General features: G+C 42.8%; 2 protein-coding genes across 2 annotated transcripts; both read left to right on the forward strand.

Annotated features, from left to right (window-relative positions):
• The first annotated feature begins 312 nt into the window (after positions 1 to 312).
• On the forward strand, positions 313 to 19,575 carry pals1a (protein associated with LIN7 1, MAGUK p55 family member a). The gene is made up of 14 exons (XM_030786036.1): positions 313 to 405; positions 10,607 to 11,191; positions 12,809 to 13,017; positions 15,583 to 15,660; positions 15,984 to 16,133; positions 16,310 to 16,471; positions 16,627 to 16,704; positions 17,024 to 17,207; positions 17,411 to 17,482; positions 17,661 to 17,732; positions 18,059 to 18,226; positions 18,421 to 18,623; positions 18,718 to 18,828; positions 18,929 to 19,575. The coding sequence occupies exons 2-14, from the start codon at positions 10,780 to 10,782 to the stop codon at positions 19,103 to 19,105; spliced, it is 2,076 nt and encodes a 691-aa protein (XP_030641896.1). The 5' UTR covers positions 313 to 405; positions 10,607 to 10,779; the 3' UTR covers positions 19,106 to 19,575.
• Positions 19,576 to 21,856: 2,281 nt separating this feature from the next.
• Positions 21,857 to 24,971, forward strand: eif2s1a (eukaryotic translation initiation factor 2, subunit 1 alpha a). Its single transcript, XM_030786144.1, has 8 exons — positions 21,857 to 22,002; positions 22,448 to 22,689; positions 22,815 to 22,894; positions 23,084 to 23,235; positions 23,362 to 23,468; positions 23,622 to 23,719; positions 23,825 to 23,968; positions 24,257 to 24,971. The coding sequence occupies exons 2-8, from the start codon at positions 22,449 to 22,451 to the stop codon at positions 24,380 to 24,382; spliced, it is 948 nt and encodes a 315-aa protein (XP_030642004.1). The 5' UTR covers positions 21,857 to 22,002; position 22,448; the 3' UTR covers positions 24,383 to 24,971.
• Positions 24,972 to 26,813: the final 1,842 nt, after the last annotated feature.

Consider the following 26,813-nt stretch of genomic DNA (forward strand, 5'->3'; position numbering starts at 1 on the left):
AATTCTCAACTGACTGTTCAGGGTTTTTTTTTTCTTTTTCCTTTTTCTATTTTCCTCCTCATTGGCAGTTAAAACAGTTTGCATTTACCAATATCCCGAGAAGTTAGACCGTGGGTTAAGTAAAGACGTCGTAACAGAGCACTTCAGAGGACTTATTTCTTTACAAGCCCTCTGGTGGAAGAAAGTGCCCGATCATAGTCAACATTTTAGAAGTCGGCAGAGGCGCTATGGAGTTGTTTTCAGGAGGAACGAGCCTCTCCACACATTGACACCAGTGATTACAATGCCGCGGGATGAGAGCAGGGGGAATTCTAGACAGGAGAGCAGCTAACAGTGATAACTAACACTTCTGATCGAGGAGTAGAAAAATTTGAACATTAGAAGGCAAGGACATCTCTTGTTAAGGTGAGTACGAACTATGTCTCATGTATGTCAATGTCAGACTCTTAATGTTGTGTCCGACACGTTCTGTTTGCAACAGGTTGCCAGGAAAGACGGCTGTACTTTGGGAAGTGGCTATCCTAGCTATGCAAATAGCCACATAAAGGCATATTGGTCTCATAAACTTGTGTGCTCGTGAACGTTTTTCAACAAGAGTCGTGGCAGTTTTAGTGCCTTTATGTCGTGGGCAATCAGTTAGCCAATTAATTAATCTTTTCTTCGTAAATAAAGCACTTTTCCACCCGTTGTGGAAAATGTCGCTCCGTGTAGCTAGCTTAGCAAAAGGACTGAAATGGCAAACGAGTGTCGCTTTATCAGTTTAGCTGTAGTAGCTAGCTACTTAGCAAGTAAGCGGAACCTGTTGCGTGAGACACAGAACGTGCAAGTCTTTTTCATTTATTGGAAACGTTTCTTTACAGATAACTTAGCGGCAGCTTTCCAGGATGCCTTTCTAAAGTAATATCGCTTACGTACCACAAAAGTTTGCTAGAGTTATTTTCTCCTCCCTCCAACACTTCCACCAGCAATACGGTCCATATCAACACTGTTTGTAAGAAAACTAGTTGAACCAGCTGTCCTTACGATGAAGCTGCAACAAGCAAATAAGTAAGATTTGAGTTTCCGAAGTAGAGTTCGAGTCGTTCTTACCACAGCGCAAACCAGGCTGGTACTTGAAGTTTCATAATAATTTACAACCTTAGATAAATTTATATCTGGACACCTTGCTTGGTTTAGCTCGCCACAATTTCATAACATTTCATGACCAACACAGTGACAGGTATAACCTGCTCATATGTATCTGTTATTTGCAGCGACTTTGTAGGTGGACAAAGGACATTTAGTATAAAAAGTTGTCGTCGGGATGCCAAGGTTGTTTTGAAAGGCAGCGATGAGTGCTGTCAAGTATCTGCGCACGCGGATGAAGTTCATATTTGAACTTTATGAATTATGGGTCTGTCTGACGTTGCCAAATTGCCACTTAGTATGTTATATCCTGTCTCTCCAAGTACTTGTTTTGGTTGTGTACAAGCTTTTGACTTAATTTTGTTTGCAGTGTCTATGGAACAACTTTTGATGGCAACTCTGACCACTCAGTGTGCAACTGAAGTGGATGAGACGTTGTTTCCTCTTTGCAGGGTATGTAGGCTATCCAACCGTGTAGATTGTGCCTTCGAACAGGGAAGCTTCCGCAACAATAAAAACTTTAACACTACTGATACAAATGTCTCATTTCAAGTAGCCTTTAAGGATACAAAATATATGAGGAAATAAGCTCTTTTTGGTAATGTAATTATGGAACTGTATGTTGCCTAATGCTGGCACAATCTGATTAGAATTGATATCCTCATCCCTGCATTTGGACCAACATTCTCAGCCTTATCATTTCCTCCAATCACATAGTGACTGTCAGGTGATTGAACTATGTTTTTAAAGATAAGGCGTCCCCCCTCACTCCATGGGAGTTTCATTTTAACTTAAGAGAAAGCAGTGAGAATGGACTCCACCTTGCTTATCTTTGATATCATGGGTGTCCAGGAGTATTTTGGAAACAAAACTACTCCCGAGGAAACTGCATCTGCAAGTTAACTGAATTACACATAGAGAAACTAAGACTGTGAGGAACTGTGCAAACTCAAATATTTTAGCTAAAGAGCTCACTTTAAGAGGTTTTTTTTTTTTTTTTTACTCAGGATGATCATTCTACTCTGCTTGCTTAGAATCTGTCTTTGAATGGATGTTTCATATATTTCATAGCAGGTATCATCAAGATGTTTCTTGACAGAGGAAGTAATTGAAGTTTGAAATGTGGAGGAAAGCTTGGTCCATAATAATACTGTGTAGCAGGAGGCATTGTGGTTGTTATAGAGTTCTGTGAATGCTTGGCCTGCTCTACACCAGTGGCTGATTTATCCGATCGGGTCTCTCTAAGACTCGGTGTCTGTTTTCAGTGGCATAGAGAGGGAAAAATTAAAGTGCTAATTCCATCTCAGTCTAGACTCATGTTACCTCAGGGATGATCTTGGGGACTTTCCTGAAGGCACTGCAGTCTGCTGGGATGATAACAGTGGTCTGGTGCCGCATCTATTCAGGTGGCAGTGACTTTCATCATAGCATGAACCTTGTAACTCAGTCTTGTCAAATAATATTTAATGTAAAGTTTTTTATTTTTGTCCTTTGGAAGTATTTTATCAATGTGACACATAGTAGCACCCCATTTCTTGATGCTTATTAGTGATACCCACAAGTACGCCAGAGTCATTCTCGTATATATACAGGTACATACACACACACACACACAAGAGAAGGAGGTGAAGACAGGACTACTTAACAGTGCCGTGATGCAGGCCAGAGGCTGGGACTGGGGCCAGGAACACGCAGTGCCTTCTCTGTTCTCTCTGACCCATCTGTGTCCCTTTAGGAATGCTCCGTCTGTCCTGGATCTGCTGCCCCAATGGACCACCACAGACACATTAACAGGCCTGTGTTCTACTTCAGCCCCCTACATGGACTGTAATGCCTAGGGCATGCTGGACTGTCTAGACTTGGATTTCATTATTATTTTATTTATTTATTTATTTAATTTTTTATAGGGTCCCTGTGAGGGACATAAACAGAGGGTTTGTCCTTGAGTTACTTTGTTTGGAGTACTGCGTGATACTTGACATCTAGACTTTTCTCAGACCTTAGCTGCCCTCTCCAGTTTTGTGTAGTGGGAACACTGCTCTGGCTCTTGACCCCTTTGTTGACTGCACTTAGCTGAAGTCTTAAGACTCATTGTGACTGCTTATAGGCGAATTCACTCCACACTCTGGTGATGACTGTGAGCAGGCCCAAATACTTCTTTTGATTTTATGAGGGAGTCATCAAAACTTTTAATCATCGTGGACTGGCAGAGAGAGACAGAGAGAGATGCCCTTACAGCATTCCAACTGGTTTCTATTGGAACTGGAGATGAATGAAACCCCTCAGAGTTAGCTGCCGTCCAAGTCATTTGCTCCTTTTTGTAAAGGGAATGAGTTGATTTTTGGTTTAGGGTTTGGCTGATTTTGATGGAGCATTTTCCAAAGAATCTTTACACAAACAGACTTAGGAAACCACTGCACAGAGAGGAATGGTTTAGGCTGGACTTTGCAGGGAATCTTTGAATATTGATATATTCTGGACAGAGGAGGAGCTAAGGAGGATAGGTTTCTCACCTATTGGTCTTTTGAATTATTCATTGGAGTACACACATACTCTCTTTCTCTCTCCCTCAGCCACATTCACACGCACACACTATCCAAGTGTTCGTCAGCTATTCTGTGTGAGGTTGACTGAAGGTTTACCTATTAACTGGGTTGTTTTGCTACCATGTTTATTTCACTGGAAGTGGAAGATTATGATGTTGTTTTAGTTTCAGTCAAATACAAAACAGCAAGATATCATTATTAGTTACTTTGTTTTGTGTTTTCCTCCTCCTTAAGAGTAAGACGGATGATAATGTAGCCAAGAGAAATCTGGATTGCTTTTTAAAGGCAGATATGTTTGACATTAAGATTGGTTTAATTCTGAATTTGTAACATGCTGTAGACTTTCTCTCTGCACCGTCTCTCTCTCTCTCTCTCTCTCTCTCTCTCGCTCCCTCTCCCTCTCCCTCCCCCTCCTCCTTCCCCTCCCTCCGTCCTTCCCTCCCTCCTTCCTGGTACTCAGTGGTACGTGCTGATGTTGAAGGGCTTGGAATCTGGAATTTTGGGTATGTACGCGCAGAGAGTTGGAATGTGGAGCTGGAGCTTTGGAGAAGATAACGATCCTACTCTGTTTCTTCTCTAAAGTGACAGAACACAAGCCTTCACCAGAACAAGAACTGACCAAGAGGGGCTTTTTGACTTTTTTTCCCTATAGAATCCATTCATAGGTCAGAACAATGTTTGTTAGGCCTGCTTGTCTCTTGGTTTGACTTGATCTTTATTGGTGTTGTTGTGAGACATGTCATGAGAAATGTTCTGGAGATGCAAAGTTAGGGATGGGTATCATTAGAATTTTATTGATTCTGATATCGATACTGATACTGCTTATCGATGCTCTTATTGATACTACTCTCCGTAATTCAGTGCAAAAAATAAAGACATGAGATGAAGAGATGTGAAAAGATTCAACATTTATTTTATTATTACTTCTTTGCAGAAATAGCTAGTATGTATGTATAATGAGGGGGGGAGCAGTTGCTACAAATGTCTGGTGGTGATGTGCCTTAATGCTGCTTCACTACCAAAAGCTAAACTTAAACAATACTACAAATTACCAAAGAACTTTAGTCCTTCAGCTTCTCAGAAGCTAATTGTTATCTATTTCTAAGAAAATAACTTAAAAACAATGTTTATAAAGAGTAAAGATATGTAAACATAACAATTTAGAACAGTGATTCTCAGCTCCAGTCCTGGGGGAACACTGTCCTGCACGTCTTTGTTGTAACTCTTCATTATCACAGTTAATGGAGATAATCAAGGGCTTGATGAATAATTGATCAGTGGAATCAGGTGTGTCAGTCCTGAGCTAAAACAAAGACGTGCGGGACAGTGGGCCCCCAGGACTGGAATTGAGAATCACTGATTTAGAGGAGAATTCTGGCATCTCTCCTGTATTATTTGGCCTGAGTTAGTAACTAAAGGCTTATTTTTATAACGATAATGAGTGTTACCCTGACTTGACGAGGTCAAGACAGTCGCATTTTTAGTTTGGCAAATCCCACCAGCATCGCAGCTGGGTGGCTGCACGTCAAACACACTGCACTGCTTCAGATTTATAGTATGTTGTAAGTGTTTCATGAGGTTGCTGGTATTACCCCCTTTACACACAACCACCTTTTTACATAAATTGCATTTAGCTGCATTTTCATTAAATTTAGTAAAGTGAGCCCACACTTTTGAACGTTTTGCCCTGTCAGCCACGACTGGAGAGCACAAAATGACGCTCAACATTCAAAATGATTAAGGTCGGGGTTAGGGTTAGCCAATCAGAGGCATGCAGATGCTTTCGTCTCACAGAGCAGAGCGTCCCTCCTGCTGATCCAGTCTAGCACCAACCATTTGAAAATGCAAGCTATGTTAGAATGAATTAACGTTTCATAAATGCCAATAGCAGCACCGTTTGTCCAGGAGCTTATCAATATTTTGGTACTGACCAGTCCAGAACCGGTACCAATTTATTTACGGTTCTCGATACCCATCTCTATGGAAGCCTCAGTGAAGTTGTGTTTTTTGCTGGTATTGATCAGAATTCAGGCCTCTGCTCATTGGTGGTTGCACCAATTCAGTGTACTCAAAGTGCTCTCACATTGTGATCATGCCTCCTTTGTTGAATGGATCAGCTCTTGGCCAAGAGAGCTGTAGCGGCATAGAGGAGAATTACACCTGTTATTGCACTACTTAGTTCCCAGGTTCCCTCTAGGCCACTCCTAAGGACAAGATACTTCATGTCTGTTCTGTAACTGGTCTGTCCTGTGAAAACCCAGCTGCCTTTGGTTCTTTCACAGATCAGTTCAGTCCTGTTTTCTGGTTAGGGTGTAGTTTTGGGTGTTGGTTTGATTTTTGGGATGAGAAATTAGGAGCAGGACCGCTTTTGCTGTCACAAATAAATCCAATTCCAGGAGTAAAAAGATCTTCAGTACAAAATTCCTTTTAACAGTGAGAGTTAGTCTGCATCCAAACCTGCCCGCCCTATATGTTTCTGGTTGTTTGCAGGAAGACACAGAGCTGGAGCTAACGTAGTGTGAAGCAGAAGGGTCATGACTCCTGAATGGGTCCTGTCAGATGAAAAGTGACAGCGATTTAGGCCTGTCTAAGCAGCGCTTTTGACATCTAAAGAGGATGAGAGGTCTCAATGCCCAGAATTCACCCTTAGAACTGATTAGCCTACATAACAAACAAGACTTTTGGACTTTAACAAAAGATTTTTCCATTCAGTAAATCAGCCTGCAGAAGGTAGGAGATAATACAACAGAAAAAATATTGAGCAATATCCTGTGTAATGAAGACCTTCCAGTCAGATTGGGAAAAAAAAAACATGTTGTTGACTGAGAACTGATTTATACTTGCCATTCCATTGACTGCTGTGGCAAGATCCCGCCCACAGCCTGAGGCTGGTGCAGCTGCACCTGCTTTTCCACAAAAAACACCTGCTCCGATCAGTGAACCTGTTCCACCTGCACTTAGATTCATCCCAGTATAAATCCCTGTGACCATGCTGTGGTAAATACCCCAGATTGCTGTAGCCCAGTAGCAGAGGGAGATTGGGCTGTGTGGAGCTGAAGTTTAGCCAGTCAGGGGCGGAATGGAGCAAGAGGTCTGGAGTAGGCTTCTTAAGCTCTTGAGCAGCAGATGGCCAGGAGTCTTATTTGTGTGTTTGTCAGTCTCCAGGCTCTTCTGCCAGCACTCCAGAAAGACCTGGGAGGTGGGGTAGAAGGGCATAATTAGTCTGGCATAATTAACTGTCCATCCATAGGTTGTGTGTGTGTGTGTGTGTTTTTGTGCACACGCCCATCCTTATCCTCTGCTAACTTCCCTCGCCAAGGTAGAGAGCGAACAAAATAACTGAAATTTCTTCCATTCTTCATGCCTGTTCCTCTTTCACAAGACATCATATTTGAAAACCTCAGATAGTTCAATAAAGTCTCAAGGACTTTGTTTATAAAGGGTGGAAGAGACTGAGAGAGTGAGAGTGAGAGTGAGAATGCACGCTGGCGATTGGCTTTGTCTGTGGTCTTCAAGGCCAGAGCTGTGTTTATGTATGTGTAGAGGGGTGATGTTCTCTCTGACCTTGGCGTGGCTCTTTCTTTAAGCATACCATAAGCAATACTGCCTCATCGTAATGATGATCTCATAGGTGGAGGATAATACAGGAGAGGCAGCTGTGGTCACATGTGGGGTGGAGTTTTTATCTTGGCATAGGTGTAAGAGTTGTAATCCTATTACTTATTATAGGAGAGATTAATTGGATTCAGCTGTTAGTAACGGCACCGCTGCATCTGTAGAAACAACACAGGCTCAGGGAGCTTAGTGATAGTAGTGCTCTATGGCTGTCAGTTCTCATAGTCTTTCATTTCCCAACCTTCCACTTTTCTTCTTTTCTTTCTACCACGCTATCAGTCTTTCTTACTGCAGTGCTGTAGCCTTGGTTTCTGATATGATTGACTTTTCCTGAGTGTGTGTGTGTGTGTGTGTGTACCCTAAGCATGCACACAGATATGCAGTCTCATTCATTTTCACTCATTTGCAGTCACAATAGTTCCCTTATGCTGGTCTGGTCTGCTGAGGAATGCAGTTCCCAGGCTGTTTTGCATTCCTGACATTTGCATCATGGGATTTTTACACTGTCACTGCACCACTCTGACCTCAACAGTGAAGTTGAGTGAAACTACAAGCAAAGCTGTACTAATGTGTGTGAATTTTTGTGTATACCTTTTTAAACATGTGTCCATTGACCTTTGAGTAGAACAATCTATTTAATTGTCAGCATATCTAAGTATGCTGAGTTGTTTCACAGATACACTTGGGGTGAACATGCTAAGCTGATGTTTGATCACTGCTTCACTGGTGTAGATTTGTAAATGGAGTTGAATGGTGGTGTCTAACCAGAAGGAGACTGTGGTGTGAATGTATGAACAGCTAAGTGATGCTGAGGGCCTCCAGGCTCATTAAGCCAAGCTCTTGATTTCTGCTTGTCCGTGTTAAATCGCTCACTTTTGCACAGACACACTCATGCATGCATAAACAAAGCTTGGGGCAGCCACATCTCAATACACACAGAGAATGAACTGCAGTGGGATTCTTCTCTCTCTCTCTCTCTCTCTCTGTCTCTCTGTGGGCTGGGCTATGATGACTGATTCTCCTTGTTGGTTTCAGGAGCGTTTGGTGAGAGCAGAGGTTAGAGCACTGAGGGGAGCCTGAAAGGGGAACTGAGAGGCCAGATTTCAGTGCAGAGAGAGAATACCCAGGGTCAGACCCCGTCAGAACCCGCACTGTGTACCCTGCACTGAGACGCACACATACATGAGTGAAGAGTCCTAGTAAGCTTTGCCCCTCCCTGTCTGTGTGTGTGTGTCTGTGTCTGTCTGTGTGTGTGTGTGTGTGTCTTTGTGTTTTCCCTCCTTTAGTTCTCAGGCCTCAGGACCTCCTGCCCGCTGACAAAGCTGTTGTCATGGCAACGCATTGGGCAGTCACACCACAGTAATCTCTGAGCAGCAGAGAGGGAGGGAGAGAGAGGAAGAGGGAGGAGGGGAAAGAGGAGGAGAGCAGTACATTACGGAGAACAAAAAGAGTAAATGAGGGATGTGGTGAGAGATAAGGAAGGGTGGGTGGATCTGTTTGAGTATCTGATATCTGAACTAAGAGCTCTTTTAAGGTCAGGAAGATATTTTGGAGAGTGATGGGACAAACCAAACAGTACACATGACTGTCTGAGTGCTTTGGGTACTTGTTGAGAAGGCAGAGCTACAAAGTGCACACACAAACCAGTCAGCCATGGTTTAAAACCTTTTAAGATTGTGCCATCCATAAATGTACTTCTGCCCGGTTGAGGTGTGTCTCTGTGTGTGTCTGTGCGTGTGACTGTCTGTGATAGAGAGTGTCCGTGTGTGAGTGAGCATGTGTTTGTGTTCCCATTTGAAGTGGCTGAAAAGAGGAATGTGAAAGTCTTTATGGAGGAGGGGTGGATGAAGGGACAAAGGTTATCCATTATCCTAACCGTAGGAGCACGTGATCAACTCCCATCCTGTGTGACAGATTCCCCTTGAGGGAGGTGCCAGTTTCAACTGGAGAGTGTTTTTGTCACTCTGTGTGTTTTTATGTTATACTAGGCACATGACACAAGGTAACTAGACCGTGTAGCTCAGTCTGAAATTTTTGTGACTTGTCTATAGCATAGTGTGAAACTACTGCAGACCTGCCTCAGGACATTTGTCTTCAGTAATACTGGACTGTGATGAGATTTATTAACACTGGACTGTGATGAGATTTATTAACACTGGACTGTGATGAGATTTATTAACACTGGACTGTGATGAGATTTATTAACACTGGACTGTGATGAGACTTATTAACACTGGACTGTGATCAGATTTATTAAGGCTGGACTGTGATCAGATTTATTAATACTGGACTGTGAACAGATTTATTAAGGCTGGACTGTGATCAGATTTATTAAGGCTGGACTGTGATCAGATTTATTAAGGCTGGACTGTGATGAGATTTTGACTTTGTTGTTTGGGATCTTTGCCTGAGAGGATGGACAAGATCTCAGAGGTCAGGTTAGAAGAGCAGACTGTCACCCTGTCAGTGAGGTTTACTCATGGGGGTTGATTCTTGGTTTAAAAATGTCATAGCCATGATAAAAAAGCAGATAAAACTAGTTCTGGTCTTTCTCACCCAGCTGATAACAGCCTGTGAATCCAAGGACGTCACGGAGTGTGTCAACAGTGCAACAAAAGAGAGAGTTCCTTAGACAGAGAAAACTGTGTGAGTGTGTGTGTGTGTGTGTCTGTGTCTGTGTGTGTGTGGTCTTGTTTTGTCTGCAGCTGTTGTTTGTTTGTGTGGTTCTCTGTACCAGTAAAAAAGTATCTAGTGACTATGAAGAAATTTTTCCAGTAGCTGTGCTGGCTGATACTGGGGTTTTATTGAAGACACTCCCCTGTATGTGGAGTGGTTGGATTTTAGCTCTGCAGTCATGTCAGCAATGTGAAGTGGTTATCTCACAATCTATTCATTTATGACTCATGCTTTTTATGGTCATGTTCAGGAATACTGGGATGTAGTGCCTGGGAAGTTTCTATTTGTTTACACAGTTCAGAGCTAGTCCAGAGTGCTGATAACATCTGACGTTGAATAGACTCATCTTTGAGCATTAGTAAAGGCTCATTTTTCAAAGCCCTTAAATCGGGGGTGCTTAAGTCAGACAGATGTATTGATTTTCATTGTCAGCTATTGTCTCTGATTTGGTTTAAAAGTGAACATGCTTCATTCCAGATAAAAATAGTCATCCAATTAAGACAGTAAAATACCAAAACAAAACAGCAGGACATTAGCTGTCTACAGTTGGCCTTGCGTGTCTCTGTCTTAGTTTCATGTAGAATGTGTATATGATGCAGCTGTGGTAGCATTATTGTGACGTGCACTGTTGTGATCCGTTTTAGGTGTGTCTCCCCGTTTGAGGCTGTTTTAGTGCCTCAGGCTGCAGCTGTGACCCCAGTCCTCAGGACATGCAGAGACCCCCCCTCCTAACCCCTGCTCCACACAGACACACACGCACACGTCGATACTCACAGGCACATCCTCTCAAACACACTCCTCAGGAAGAGGAAGGGGAATGATGACCACGTCCCACATGAACGGTCACGTGACCGAATCTGAAGGAGGAGGAGGAGGAGGAGGTGGTGGTGGTGGAGGTGGAGGCGGTAGCGGAGCAGGCGAAGTTCAGGACTCGTCCCAGTGGCACAGAGAGATGGCCGTGGACTGTCCCGGCGATCTGGGGGCGCGGACGTTGCCTGTCAGGCGCAGCGCCCAGCTGGAGAGGATCCGCCAGCACCAGGAGGACCGAAGGAGGAGAGAAGAGGAGGGGCGTAATCGGCAGGAGCTGGACGTCAACTCCTCCATGCGCCTCAAGAAGCTTTCGCAGAACCCCAAAGTTGGAATCGACAACCCCACCTTTGACCCCATCGAGGGGCCAGGGGGGACCCTGGGGCCACTGCAGAGCCTTGCCGCCCCCCCACCGCTGTTAGGTGAGTGCTGAATATCAGTGTGCTGCTTACAGGGTCTTACAGGCTCTTCCTGTCTTATCCATATTCGGAATCTTCTGTTCCTGCTGAAAAAAAAGAAGATCTCTGAAGTGTGTGTAAGAGTGTTTAAAATGCAGAAATCAGAGGAGAACAGGGCCAGTGCAGGATTGTGATTGTAGGGAAACCGTTTTGTTAGGCACATTCTGTCTGTCTGACTAATCAGAGAGCACTTCACTGAGTGGTGAAATCAGGAGTGATGGCATTGAACCTGAATGCCTAGTAGGCTTTTCATAACACAACTGTTGATAACAAAACCCTTTTGACACATTCTCTTTGATATGATGATAGAAAATGAAACCTCATGACTGTTAGTTCCTCCGTTCAATCTCTTCTTCTTTTTTTTTGTCTTCTCCGTGGTTTTGTGTTTGTCCTCTGCTCCTCTGATCAGTCAAGCATCTGTGTTCCTTTTCTCTCTCCCTCTCTATTCTTTTGTTCTCAGATTCATTTACTTTTTCTGCATTGCTCTGGTCTCTCAGCAAGAGTCCTTTTACCAGAGTTTCATCCTTTAATACAATGTGCACACAAACATACATACAGACACACACTAACACACACACACACACACACACACACACACTCATGCACATGAACATGCACATGCAGAGCCCCCCTCCAGTGGATTCTAAGTAGGCTTTTGAATAGCTACATGAGTTCTGTTAGTGGAAGCCCAGCACATAAGATAGAGAAGGAGAAGAAAGAGAAAGAGACAGAGAGAGAAGGAGTGAATCGGTCACTCAGGAAAGGAGGTAGGCACTCTAGGCTGGTAATGAAAGTGAGGGAAGAGGTGAATGTGGAATTCCTGAGGGAGGGAGAGTAGGACCCTCTGGGGGGGGAGGTTAATGAAAAAGCTCCTTATGAAACATTCTGACTCAGTCCTTATTGCTTGTACTCTGTTTAGGCTGTTCCTCCATTTTCTCTCTCTCCCTCTCTCTCTCCCTCTCTGTCCCTCTGTCTCATTTCCCTCCTTCCATTAATTATCTTTCATCCACAAATGCTCCGTAATCTGTCCTTCACCCTGAAAAGGGAACTTTCCCTAAAATAAACACAAAACCTCAGATATCTTGTCAAAGACACAGACAAGTCCAAGTAGTCCTTCAGGATTAAGATATGCCGCTATCAGCCGCCCACTCAGTGATTTTACAACGCACAAACAAACAACCCCTGTCTGCCTCCCTCAGTCTTACATACTCCTGACTCATTTCACAGTATGGAGAAGACACAAGAGACTTGAAAGAGTTGGAGAGTTTGTCAGATCAAGGTAGAGCGGGTCCGATGAAGATAGAATATATAAAACATATCAAATTGAATGGGTTTTTGCGAAAGGTAAGGCTTCACCGTTTTTAAATGATATCAAGTGTTTTATTTTTATGATCAAATTTATTGCATTACAGAGGGAAATTGTCCGGAGACTAAGGCCAGTGTCATAATAGTTTTGTTATTGATTGTAATGTAATAGTTTGGATAATGATTGCTGTGTCTGTTTCCTAACTGAAGAGAATGTACTGCTCTCTCAGAGTCTAATGGGACTGTGCTTCTCTCTGTGTGTGACTGTGTGATCAGAGCTGGAAGACCTGCTGATGTCCCTGAAGCAGGCACAGCACTGCCTGAGTGATGCCCAGAGTCAAGAGGATGTAGAGTTGGTGCTGCAGCTGGTCCAGAAGACAGACTTCCAGAAGGCCTTCAGCATCCACAACGCTGTGGCCCTGCACATGAACCGGCCCAGCCCGCCCTTCCCCTTGACTGACAGAGCCCAGAGTCTGACACAGGAGGTGAGGAGACAGAACAGGGAAGATCATGGCATTTTCTTAAACCTGACGCTGACTAGAGGTTATGTTTGCAGTATTTTATTTATTGAATCCAGTCAAAACCTCCAGTGACACAGTGTGGTGAAGCTCCTCAGAACCTTTAGTATGTTCATGTAGATTCATGTAAACAGGTAATGGAAAAAGGGGACCACAAGGTGCAAAGACTTTGTGCCAATAAGCAGCATGGCTTTAAGACCCGGAGTCCGAGAGACTGTGAGGTGGAGGGCTTGGCAGAGGAGAGTGGGCATGATAGGGCACTTCTTAAAGCTGTGTGGTACTGCTGGCTATAACAGCTGTATGTGCTGGGTGCATTAAAGCAGTGTCTCCCAGCTCTCCTCCTGGAGGCTCCCAAACTGCATCTTTTAAATCTGTCCTTACTCCACCACACCTGAATCAGGTGTGTTAGAGCCCTGAAATTTGTAGTGCTTTGGGTCTTCCAGGGGCAGCATTTGGAACCACTGTCTTTGAGCATGTATCAGGCCTTGGCCAGAGACTGGAAGAGTGAGTTTAGTGAGTATGGGAATCATGCAGAGGTCACTGGGGTCTTGTGGGGAAAAAGAATGTCCTCCTGGCACTAAAACAATGGAAATATGTGACTAGGCACTGATTATATCAACAAGAGCGCTCTCCCTGGAATTGCTTTCATCGTCTTAGGCATTCTAATCATTATTCCATTTAAAGAGCGAGATATGCTTCCTTTAATTAAAACAAGATCAAAAATGTCACCGTGACGATGAATAACAAGAGTCCCAACAAATATGTTACCAAGACTTGTGACTGAAATCTTTTATAAGTAGGAGTTCACTGCAAATTGAGCCGTTACTCCATACGGCTAGAATGTCGGCTGTCACCTAAAAGATCTCTCACTACATTTAGACCATAGTTTCCCACGTCAACCTCACACACTTGCCTCATTACACACAGTTTTAGCTGCGTCTCTGCATGTGTGATGTCATCATGTAAGGGTGTGGTACGCTTTCCATATTTGGATGCACCATATGCCTCTGAACAATACCAGAGGCTTACTAAAAATGTCATGGTTCACATGTAAATAGTTTGGGGTGTTTAGCATTGTGGTGGTAACATTTTTTTTTAGAGAGCTGATTTGAAGTCAGTTTTACATTTAAGGTTTTTAATTGATTCCCTGGGTTGAGTGAAGGTCTTGGTAGTTATTTGTGCTAATGAAGCAGTCTTTGAGAGAAAGGCTCTTTGACTGGAGTCTCTCTTGTGTGAAGTATTAATGAGAGATAGATGAACTCCCTGTTGTTGTTGTTGTGCTCTGTTACTCTGCCCTACACAATGGCAAGCACAGTGCTGCTGTTTGCTTGCTCTTCATTACAGCTTCGAGCCACTGACCCGGACTGTGCGCTCTCTCTAGTTAGCAGGGTACTGTTTGTGTCTGAACACTGCTATTTGTCTTCAGCATTGACACATCTTATGCTTCATGAAATGTAGTTGTTGAAATATCCTACTTCTTCTCGTAGCTGTTGTTAACGGAAGAATGAGAGGGAAATGGTCCCTAACTGTGCTCCCAAAACCACTAAATGAACTCTGTTTGTTCTGACCACTGCCAGTAAGCTGCTGTAATGTTATAATGCCAGTTCAATGCAGATCAAAAGGACATTGTGAGGTAAAATTACAACCAAGTTAAAGAGCCTTTAGATCAGAGCATACTGGGTTGGATTAAGCCTGGCATGACCTGTCATTATATAAGAAGAGCAGTCCAGACAACTCGGGGATTAAACCAACAGATGATGACTTTAGGGTTGTGTTAAAAATAATAAATAAAAAAATAAAAATAAACTTTGCACTCCGTCAGAGGGCTCGTCCTTGTTAGTCTTAGAGGAACCCTCCCCCCAGCGGCGGTGACCTCTCATTGAATTGTGCCTTTCCTCTGGGAGCAAACTGGGAGCATACTGGGAGAAAAAGAGACCAAACCCCAGGGTCTTTGGATTCTCTTGTGTCTCATTCACTGGCTCTCTGACCCTCATCCACACGGTAGACAGGACACTGACCCTATGGTTACATGGGGTATGGGCAAAGCTCTGGAAGGAGCTGCAGTGCTCCGTTTACCAAGAAATGCATGTTGGAGAGTTTTCTGGGGAATCATTGTGACAGCTGAAGTCAATAAACATGTTATCTTATGTGCCAAAGTCAATGGAAAGTTCCTTACTCCATTAAAACTGTGGCTGTTTGGCAAATAACAATTTTTATAGGCCAGACATTTAAAGTATTAAGGTGGGCCAGTTGATTTGTGTTGCTTTTGTCATTTTCTAAAGAAATGTCGGTTCACTACCTCACTGTAGGAGTTGCCATTTTATAACCTTACAAACCTTTTGACAATAGGCATACTGGCTATGACTGTCATTTACCCCACATAATGCCAAAGCTGCCAACATGCAGCTCTCAAACACCTCTTTTCTTGAACTCTTCAAACCACTTGACATTAACATGTCATATTAACATGTAGATCTTCCCAGATAGAAAAGCAGCTTCCTATGTCAGTTGTTATGTGCTCTCTCCCTGCAGGTTCAGGCTGTGGTTCACTCTAGCCAGCACAAAGAGGGACTGGAGCTGAGTTCTATACTGTCATCCCCTCACCTGCAGGTCAGTGTCTCCTCCACTCACCTGATCACATCAGCACAGCCCATCAGTACCTACCACCATGCACTGTGTTGATGTTGTTGCCGCTGTGTCAGTTCCTGAGCGTCATGGTCCTGCTCAGGTTCTAATCTTCTTAAAAAGTACTTAAACTTCACCTTGTTTACTTACTCTGCCTGCTCTACTAAAGGCCTTACTGTAGTAACATCATCCTGACAAAGGTCGTCATCCTTCTCTCTCTCTCTCTCTCTCGCTCTCGCTCTCGCTCTCGCTCTCGCTCTCGCTCTCGCTCTCTCGCCCTCGCTCTCGCTCTCTCCCTCTCTGTACAGGCCCTGATGGTGGCCCATGACCGTGTGGCAGAGCAGGAGATGCAGCTGGAGCCTTTGGGCCCATCTGATGGCCCCTGTGAGACCCTTACCCACTGGGGCGGTGAGACAGTTAAGATTGTGCGCATAGAGAAAGCCAAAGACATCCCTCTGGTAAGATCCCATGCCCATATGTCTCCAAAAATTAAAATAGTCTCTCCTTTCTGCTCTTTCAAGCTTATACACATGTATGGCCTGCTTATTACCCAGTCCTGACCTACAGCTCTGTGTGTGTGTGTGTGTGTGTTTGAATCTGTGTGCATGCATTCATGACTTTATGTGTTTATCAGGGAGCAACGGTGAGGAACGACATGGACAGTGTCATCATCAGTCGCATTGTGAAAGGCGGGGCAGCAGAACGTAGTGGGCTGCTTCATGAAGGAGATGAGGTCTTGGAGATTAATGGGGTGGAGATTCGTGGAAAGGATGTCAACGAAGTCTTTGATATCCTGGTGAGTTGAATAGGCTGTGTAAATAAGCTCTGCTCAGATGGATGGCGCCTTAACTTTCAGGCCAGTTCATTTGACACTGCTCTCAGTGAGGGGAAAGGAGTAAAGAGAAAAGCTTCACCACTGAAGTAAAATGTTTGTAAATATGTGTCTCGCAGGCAGAGATGCATGGCATCCTCACCTTTGTGCTGATTCCCAGTCCTCAGACCAAACCTCCTCCCATTAAAGAGACTGTGGTGAGTTTCTCTGATTACCAGCACCTGTTTGTGTTTGTGTTTATGTTTATGTTTATGTCTGTGTCTGTGTCTGTGCATGCACAAGCGATTTGCATCTTAGAAGTTGCTTTTTTAAAAAACTGAATGCAAATGTTTTGAACAACAGTTTTCTCATTTTTCACTCAAAATGGACAAAGAGGAAATGTATTTGATTTTCATTAAATTTAATTCAGTGTATTATATTTCCTATGTTAATTTCTGCCTTTATGGTTAAGTTATTCTGAGTCCTATTAAAACAAGAGTTCACTAGTGTATCATTCTGATTTGTTACCCCCCCCAGGTACATGTGAAGGCACATTTTGACTATGACCCCTCGGATGACCCCTATGTGCCATGCCGAGAGCTTGGATTGTGCTTCCAGAAAGGAGACATCCTCCACATCATCAGTCAGGACGACCCCAACTGGTGGCAGGCCTACCGTGATGGGGATGAAGACAACCAGCCCCTTGCTGGTCTGGTACCTGGTATGACAGACACAGTTTCTTCATAACACTTATGAAACTGTAGATATATAAAATATTCTAAATGTTTGAAGTAATTTAAACTAAGAGCCATCTATGTCAAAACTTCTGTGACTGTGGTTTGGTGTTTAAATTGGTCTCTCTCTCTTTCTCCTTCTCCTTCTCCCACTCTCTCCCTCTCTCTCTCTGCTTCTCACTCTAATCAGGCAAGAGCTTCCAGCAGCAGAGAGAGGCCATGAAGCAGACGATAGAGGAAGATAAAGAGCCGGAGAAATCAGGTGAATCCCACATAAACACTCATCATCTCTTTTAGCCTTTCCTTAAGATACTGATACATCTTACTGTGTCCTACCAACAGTAAATGAACTGACCAAATGTTATGGCAGCCTACTTGCATGACATTTATTAGCCTCATTTGTAAAGCAAGTCTTTGTAATTTGCAATGTCATTTACTAGGGAAATTGTGGTGTGCAAAGAAGAACAAGAAGAAGAGGAAGAAACTCTTGTACAATGCCCACAAGAATGACGGTAAAGTCAACTGATACCTTTGCCCTTCTCGTGAGGGCTCCTGCTCGATTGCCAGGTCTCCTCTGGGTCTTACTGCTCTGAGACATCTGAGCACAGAGAATGCCCCAGTGGGCGGAATGTGCTGATTAGGTTTTTAAATGCGTACGCAAGTGGAATATCTCACTGTGCCCTCACCACAATGACTTTCTCTGGGCACTTCTGGAAAATCTGTGTCAGATATTTAATGCCGGTAGAAAGTGCTGTTCTTGTCTTCAGTCATATTGTGACTTTTGAGAGATTTATATCTCAGTGTATCTAAAGCCTTTTTGTTTCCCCTTGACTCTTAGATTATGATAACGAGGAGATTCTCACCTATGAAGAAATGGCATTGTACCACCAACCAGCCAATCGCAAACGTCCAATCGCCCTGATTGGCCCTTCCAACTGTGGACAGAATGATCTGAGACAGAGACTGCTGTCCAGTGAGCCGGAGAGATTCGGTGCTGCTGTTCCTCGTAAGAACTGCACTTTGGTGTTACAGGGTTTTTATTTTGGGTGTAGTTATGGGAGTTTGTGAGAGGTTTGAATGATCACACTAAAAATCACACAGGGGTTCATCGCTCATCACTGAGAATTTGAGGGGAAAGTTTCTTTTTTTGTTTAAGTCCCAGCAAATTGTTTTGTGTAAAGACTGTGACTTCTCTGGCAGACACTACACGAAACAGGCGAGAGGGCGAGGTGAATGGGCGGGACTACCATTTCGTATCACGTCAGGCCTTTGAGATGGACGCAGCGGCGGGGAAGTTCATCGAGTCTGGAGAGTTTGAGAAGAACCTGTACGGCACAAGCACTGATTCAGTCCGGCAACTCATCAACACAGGCAAGATCTGCCTCCTCTGCGTGCACACCCAGGTAAGAGAGAAAGGATGATTGCAAACATAATGTAAGCGTGGGTTGGTAGTATGCTCCAATGACCGTGCCAATGTGATTGTGTCTCCCCTCTCAGTCTCTGAAGGTTTTGCGTAGCTCCGACCTGAAGCCCTACATAATCTTCATCGCTCCTCCATCACAGGAGAGACTGCGGGCTCTCCTATCGAAAGACAACAAAAACCCAAAGGTAACTGTAGTGCCCTGCCTCTATACCTTTGGCCTCCAGTGCAATTCATGAATTTTGTGTGAAATGTCTCATGCTGATCTCGCGCTGTTCTCGTCTGTAGCCCGAGGAGTTGCGAGATATTATTGAGAAGGCTCGAGAAATGGAGCAGAACTTTGGCCACCTGTTTGATGCTGCCATTGTGAACACTGACCAGGACAAAGCCTACCAGGAACTGCTCCGACTCATTAACAAACTGGACACTGAACCTCAGTGGGTTCCCTCCTCCTGGCTGCGTTGAGAAGAGCTAACACACACTACACACACACACACACACATATACTATACACTACACACACACATGTATGATGTTTTGCTCTGAGAGGAAGTTTGTCTCTTTGGTTTCGTAGCCAACTTTAGAATTTGTGGCTGGATGGGTTGATTCCAGACCAGGGTGGTTGCCAGTCTCACTTTAAGCAATCTCTTATCTCTACATATGTGGAACAGAACTGGACAGACTCTGTGTGCTGTTCAGAGATTGCGCAACCCTTTTTGATCTGTGTTTTGATTTTGTTCCTGTCCTTTTTTGTGATACTGCTTTAATTTTACACACTAAATTAACTTTCCACATTCCAGAAATATGTAAGTAATATACCAGCACTTGGTAGCAGCAATAGAATTAGTGCTTCTATACTGCTTTTGATAACTATTTATAATTGTAAATAAATGTATTTTTAAAAATTTAGTCAAGAAACTATAGTTTCTGCTGTGTTTTCAGTGAACTGCTCTGTACGTTATTTGGATATTGCCTGGCATTGTATTGAATCCCTTTGAGAAATGTGTGACGTGGGAAAAGCATTAATGTCCATCTCATTGCTGCTTAAACTGTTGCAACTTACTCTAAATATCGTTTAATAGATCTCAAAATATTGCATGTTTGACGTGAACATTAAAGAGGAGGAGGTGCGTGGATAGCTACCTTCTGCCTTCTTCAGCAGGCTGTGCTTCACATTGTCACTATACATTTACAATATGTAACTGTTCCATTTGAAATGACACTGATGTTTCAGTGACACTTAAAGGGATGTTTGTAGGAGTGAACACTACACTAACTCAGTGTCTCTGCCCTCCATTCTAGCAATATTGATTCAGTGGTCTTACATCCACCTCACACAATGCCTCTCAAAAAAAGAAAAAGTAAAAAAAAAAAAACAACAACAACAACAACACTGTGATTATGACAGACTATGTCTTTCTGCATTAGTAAACATCAGGTTCAGCTGTGTTGCAATTGTATATTTGTTTGCTTGTTTGTTTGATTTTCTTCCTAAATATGTCTTATCCCAGTATTCTCACGCACTTTCTGTTCCCAGAAGTGTAACCAGTATTGGAAACAGTATTTTAGGGCGATATAACAAATTCTAAACATATCAATATTTTTGCCTTTCTGAAAATGACATGCGTTCCTCTGATCAAGTGAATATTTTTGAGATCAAATTGAATGCTGTGCTGTATTTATATCCAGTGGTTTTCACTTTATGCAAGGATCCTTCTGATTTGTTAGTATTTTCAGATGTGTTTCATCCCTTTGTGCATAGGGATGATCAACACTAACTAAAGTTATAATGGCCCAGTTTGTTCGCTGGGACGAAAAAAAAAAAAAAAAGAAACTGAAGTTGTGTGTATATGAGGATATGTGTGGGTATCTGCACATTGTGAGTGCATGCTAGTGACGTTGACACCCAATTCTGATTGACAGAATTTATTAGTGTGTGTGAGTGAGAGTGTAGAGAAAATGTATAAAGGTCATTGAAATGCAGGCAAGTATTGTAAGGTTAGATGATTTGAAGCACACAGAGGAAACAACTTTACCAAGATCTGTCCTGTGTTGTAACAATTTCTTACTGTTATTCTCTGGTATTGCTAATCAAGGTTTGTTTAGAAGGCCACCGATATATTTTTTATGTGTGAAACAGGTGATCATTCGCTCAGAATGCACCCTTAGGTTTTTGTTTGTCTCTACCCCTCTCTCTTGATTGTTAAGTTCTGGTTCTAAAGGGATGGACCTGATAAGGTTCTGGGTCTTCCTGGATGACCTGGTCCTAATGTGGAACCCCTCAGTCTGTCGTCATGTGATCTAGATATATGCCAATTAACTGGAAGTAGAACTAATGAATGTAAAGTTGTTGTTTTTTAAATCACCTTTCTGAGAAATTGTTTTTGTATGAATTATCAAAGTTAATTAAAGACCAGATTGATAGAGTTTTTGGTTTGTTCATTAATGGGTTAACCTTTTAATGCATTTCTGTTATTCATTTCTTATGAAACCGATAACGTAATGAAAACCAAAATATTTTCATGTCAAGTCTTCAAATGAAGCTTTTGACGTTGTGTAACGGCAGAAGGAAATTCAGAGTGGACAAATAAATTTCCTTTTCCACATGCACAAATGTTTTGAGAGATGTTGCTGGGATTTTAAGCACACACCCACCAAATGACCTCACCTTCAGTTGTTTAACTGTCATAATTGTTTTATCTGGTTTATAGTTAACACTGTGGACAAATACAATGCTCAAATGTCAGCTATGGGATATCAAAATCAGATCCCATATTCTTAATCTCGTCAGATTTAACAGGGTCAACTGGACATGGGAAGAGGTTATTTTTAATAGTTAGTTCACAGAGCAGCTTGCTATCTCTTCTGAAGCCAACATATCTACTAAAAATGAGTCCAAAAGTGGATGTCTTTTTCTCCTTTTCATGAGCATCAAAAATCTGTAACAAGGTAAGTGGTAAAGAGTTTAGGGTGACATAATGGGGAATATGGTAGCCATGGATTGTGAATATCTCTGAAAATGTAGTCGTAAACCACTTCTCACAGTGATAACAAATTTTGTGATCTGCTGACCCAAATTTTAGGGTCTAGCTGGACACACTTTCACTATACTCCCACTCAATAGATGGCGATATGCGGCGGAGTGTTTCCAATTGGCGCTATGAAAATCCAGACGCATGTGTAGGCCTTTCAGTTCCGGGTAAAGTTTTCCACGCTGATGAAATTGAGTCCTTAAATTCGGTTGGGAAAATTCAGTTATTTCTTTGTGAATTACACATTTGTTGGTGGATTTCAATTACAGAAGAGGAAGCGGAATAGTTGAGACACTCTCTTCACTTGTTCTGCCGATCACCACATTTAAAGTAAGCGACTTTGAGCCAAAATGACCTAATGCCGGGTGGGGAAATGAGATAGCAGAAGCAGGCTGAAAAACCATGTCGGTTTTCGCCAGCTGATTAAATACGGACACGTTCTCATAACGTGCCTAAAAGGAATTCGTCAGGCAGTGGTGTAATTTGTAACTAGTGAATGTGCTCAGTATTTTGCGTCAGTTATACTTTTCTTTGTACAGCTCCTTAATTACAGTGAAGCTTTGAGTGTGTTTTCTCGGAAATGCACTACTTAGTTTGCAATGCAGAATACGCTGTATTCATGTAGTTGTATTTGTAGAATATTAAAAGAGCCAGTGACAACAATTACATGGGTAATTTATAATATAACTAGATACATACATGGTAGGCCACCGTTATCCTTTAAACTGCGTCCCCACCCATGTATTATCTCTGACCGTGGCACTGTTTCGTTTAGGATGCGCGGGCTGAGTTGTAGATTCTACCAGCATAAATTCCCAGAGGTTGAGGATGTGGTCATGGTTAACGTGCGGTCGATCGCTGAGATGGGAGCGTACGTTAGCCTGCTGGAGTACAACAACATCGAAGGCATGATCCTTCTCAGCGAGCTGTCCCGAAGACGTATCCGTTCCATCAACAAACTCATCAGAATCGGCCGGAACGAATGTGTGGTTGTCATCCGTGTAGACAAGGAGAAAGGTATAGAGATAATATTGCCGTTTCCATCCGAATCCATTGATCTACTGTAATTGCTTTATTCCTCGTCTGTCGTCTTAACTGTTAAACTTAAGTTAACTTCTTAACTGTGTCTGCATTCTCCTCAGGTTACATTGACTTATCTAAGAGGAGAGTATCGCCTGAGGAGGCTGTCAAATGTGAAGACAAGTTTACCAAGTCTAAAACTGTAAGCAGATGCCACATCACAGACATGTTTTAAAGTGCTGTTGATAGTCAGTGAAGAATGATCAGTCTGATATTGCATTCATTTAATCTAAAAGACATTTGTCTTATTGCAGACTCTTACTGCCTAATGTTTCTTCTCCAGCTGATTCATGAGCTTATACTTTTTTGTATTTTTGGTTTCGCGTGACAGGTATACAGCATCCTGAGACATGTGGCTGAGGTTCTGGAATATACCAAAGATGAGCAGCTGGAGAGCCTGTTCCAACGCACTGCCTGGGTGTTTGATGAGAAGTACAAGCGGCCGGGATACGGAGCCTATGATGCTTTCAAACAGGCCGTGTCGTAAGTATCAAAACAAACGATAAGAGATCATTGACTTGTTAATTCCCAGGTGGTCTTGCCTGTTGTGGGGGTTTTTTTGGGTGTACTTGTTATCATGTGATATAACTTGGTGTTCTTTGACCGCAGAGACCCGTCTATTTTGGATGGCTTGGACTTGACTGAGGAAGAGAGAGCTGTCTTGATTGACAACATCAACAGACGACTCACTCCACAAGCCGTCAAAATCCGAGCAGGTGCGACCATATCATTACATCTTTTTAGAGAGTAGTTATGATGTTTTATTAACTTATTCCTGGTTAGACTACTTTACAGGTGCATTAACTGGGTTTCTGCAGTTTACTAGGAAATTTTGTCATTCTCACTCTCTCTGATTATCTCTGTGTTAGATATTGAAGTGGCTTGCTATGGCTATGAGGGCATTGATGCTGTCAAAGAGGCCTTACGAGCTGGACTGAACTGCTCAACAGAGGCTATGCCAATCAAGGTAAAAGTTATCTGATATGTATATATATGCACATTTTACTTATCTCTTTTTGCGCCAGTATTGAAGTTATCTCACCTTTACTCATTGTCCCTATATTTGTCTCAGATCAATCTGATTGCTCCACCACGATACGTTATGACCACAACCACGCTGGAACGTACAGAGGGTCTGTCTATGCTCAACCAGGCCATGGCTGTCATTAAGGAGAAGATTGAGGAGAAAAGGGGAGTTTTCAATGTCCAGATGGAGGTATGGCTGGAGAGATACGCGATGAATTTGGTTAATTCCGTAAGATTAAATTGCTTTAATTGCAGTTTGACACCTTCAGCTGATTCACACTTAAAAAAAGAAAATTTATCTCAATAAATTTTAAATCTCTGTTCAAATCATTCCAAAATGAGCAGCATTTGCACATAGTAAAACAGGTAATATATACTGTGTTTTTTATAAGACTACCATAAAAGGTTCTTGTTTCTCCTTATTTGCATTGTGTGTGTTTTTGATCCCTCATGTTTTCCTGCCAATCCCTTCCTGCAGCCAAAGGTGGTGACAGACACTGATGAGACAGAGTTGGCTCGGCAGTTGGAGAGGCTGGAGAGGGAGAACGCTGAGGTGGATGGTGATGATGATGCTGAGGAGATGGAGGCCAAGACGGAGGATTAAGCCTGAATGGAGGAGAAGAAAAAGAGAGGCATAGTGACCATGTGGATCACTGCCTGACAATATTGGACCATAACTAGTTTTTTTTTTGTTTTGTTTTTTTCTCCTTCTCCATATAATCACACAAATACCTACAATGCCTCCTCGCAGCTGGTCTTTGTCACGGAGAATGTGGAGGCTATACCACTTACACCAGCAGATGGCAATGTCCAGAGAATCACGTGCCCTGGGTGCTCAACACAAATAAACAGGACTCAGTTATCCACAATGCTCTGATGTGATTCACCGAGTCAAGAGGAAGTGGATGACATTACTGTTTTGCTGAGACATTTCTTATAAAGTTGAAATGTGGGAGTTGATTAGTGTTGTTTGTGAAATTTTTGAGTATAAAGGCCATGGGACATAGAATGATACATTGCAAACAAGTGTGTTTTAGTGGCCTTTCTCTGATCCTCACTCCGAATTGTTTGGAAGGTTCAGTTGGAGTTCTTTTCTGACCGTCCTCCTTATTGTCTCTGAAACAGTGATCTCTGGTCAGTTGTCTGGCCAATATTGGTTGAACTCACACAGAACTAATAAAATATGGAGGTCTTTAAGATTTTATTGTGAATTCCTTGTTCTTGTTATTGTGATATGATGTCATCACCTAGTGGAAACAAAATCCGTTCACACACCTTGCTTTACTCATTACTGTTTGAGTTTCTGCACACTGCATTCTAGTAACTGCAGTGCAGACCTTTCTTTAATCTCCTCCCTTTTTACCCCTTTTTACTATGTCAGCTTCGTCATTTTCCTTAGTCATCTCAGTAATAATATAAAAATGAAAACATCTGTCTCAGAAAATCAGAATTCTTGAAAATCTTTTGTAAATCAAAGGAGTCACAGAGTGTAGAAATCAGCAAGTACCCAGTGTTACAGTCAATGCCCTCATGTGGCTGTCTCAGGTAAAGCTGTGCTCTCTCCGTCTCTCTCTCTCGTCAGAAGTGCTTCGTCAGAACTTGCCTTGTGAAATAACGTGGGTTTCACGAAAGTGCTTTTTTTTTGGTAAGGTCTACAGTCGACTGTAGAAAATTAGAACGTGAAAATAAAGTTGCCAAATTTTGTGGTGTATACGACAGTACCTAAAACAGTAAAATACAACCGTTTTATTGCAAAGTTAATCTTATTTATTCCTGTTATCCTCATGAGATACGATGCCACGCGCTACGCGCCAATAACATGTTGAGTGGAAGGACCCACACGAACCCAATCCTGTTGCAGTGGCGAGGCACACCAAGGATAATTGACGGGGATATTTTTGATGTGAAGATGCCACTGAGGCGAAGTATCCACCGTCATTCAATCTTACGCCCTAATGGTTTGTTTCGGACAAGAAGTCAGTGTTTCGCGGTACAAATGGTGAGATACTAATGAAATAGATAAACATGAAACCAATGGTCCCTGATACAGTTAACAACCTCACAGAAAGCTCGCTAACTCCTCAGCTTCACTCGTTTTCTTATGCACCAGGACAGTTTTACCATTCATATATCCACACTACACATGATTCTTGTTTACTTTGGTTAGGTATATGCGACTGCTCTGACTTTTCTTGTCAGTATGGTCATACCACTGCACGGTGTCAAGGACGTCTATGCTGAGCCAGGTGAGTCAAAATTATCCGTACGTATTGGTTAGCCTCGGGGTTTTTAACGGAGCACCCTCCAGAGGTGCTCCGTTGCTCCACTAGAGGGCAGCGTAGAAATCTGATTGCTCTCTTTGGGCAAGCAGGCTATCTGCCATCTGTTGACTACCGCAACAGCGTAGTTAAGACTACGCGTTGTAAAGCCACCATGATTGCAAACTTAAATGGGCTGGTGGCTTGCCGCAAAATTTAAGAATAACAGTGAAGGTCAAACTGTTTTACTAAGTGGCAAAAGCAAAGAAGACAGAGCCTTTTTTTACTGAGGAATTCACAACCGATCCCATCTTTTACTTTTATCAAAAACGAATGCCGCTCACAAACCCCTGAGTCGACCAACTATCAAGTGGTAGCGACGTCCGACAAGTGTTTTAATACTGTTGAACCTCCATAGGTCGCAATGCAGTCTTTTGGCATGTGAACTTCAAAGCTAGCATTGTGTGTAGCCACTCATGTTCATGTAGTGTTAACTATTTTTTCATGGTGGCATTTTCTCCTCAGTACTACAGCCCATGCCGCAGTGGCCTGTTGGAGAGGAACTGTCCTCCAGAGCGATTGCTTCCTATGCACAGAACATTATTAAACTGAAGGTCAGTCAGAGTCCATGTTCCAGCGATGTCGCTGTGCTTGGGCTGGTGTTTTCCTCAGGCTTGAGTGCAGGTGAATAGCAGCACCACAAATAGTAAATTTCATATTTGTGGCATATTTCATACTATGAGTTTTTGCACTGAAAGCTGTCATTAACACCAAAAA

The sequence above is a fragment of the Chanos chanos genome, chromosome 10 (genome assembly GCF_902362185.1).
Source record: "Chanos chanos chromosome 10, fChaCha1.1, whole genome shotgun sequence".
NCBI classification, from domain to species: Eukaryota; Metazoa; Chordata; class Actinopteri; order Gonorynchiformes; family Chanidae; genus Chanos; species Chanos chanos.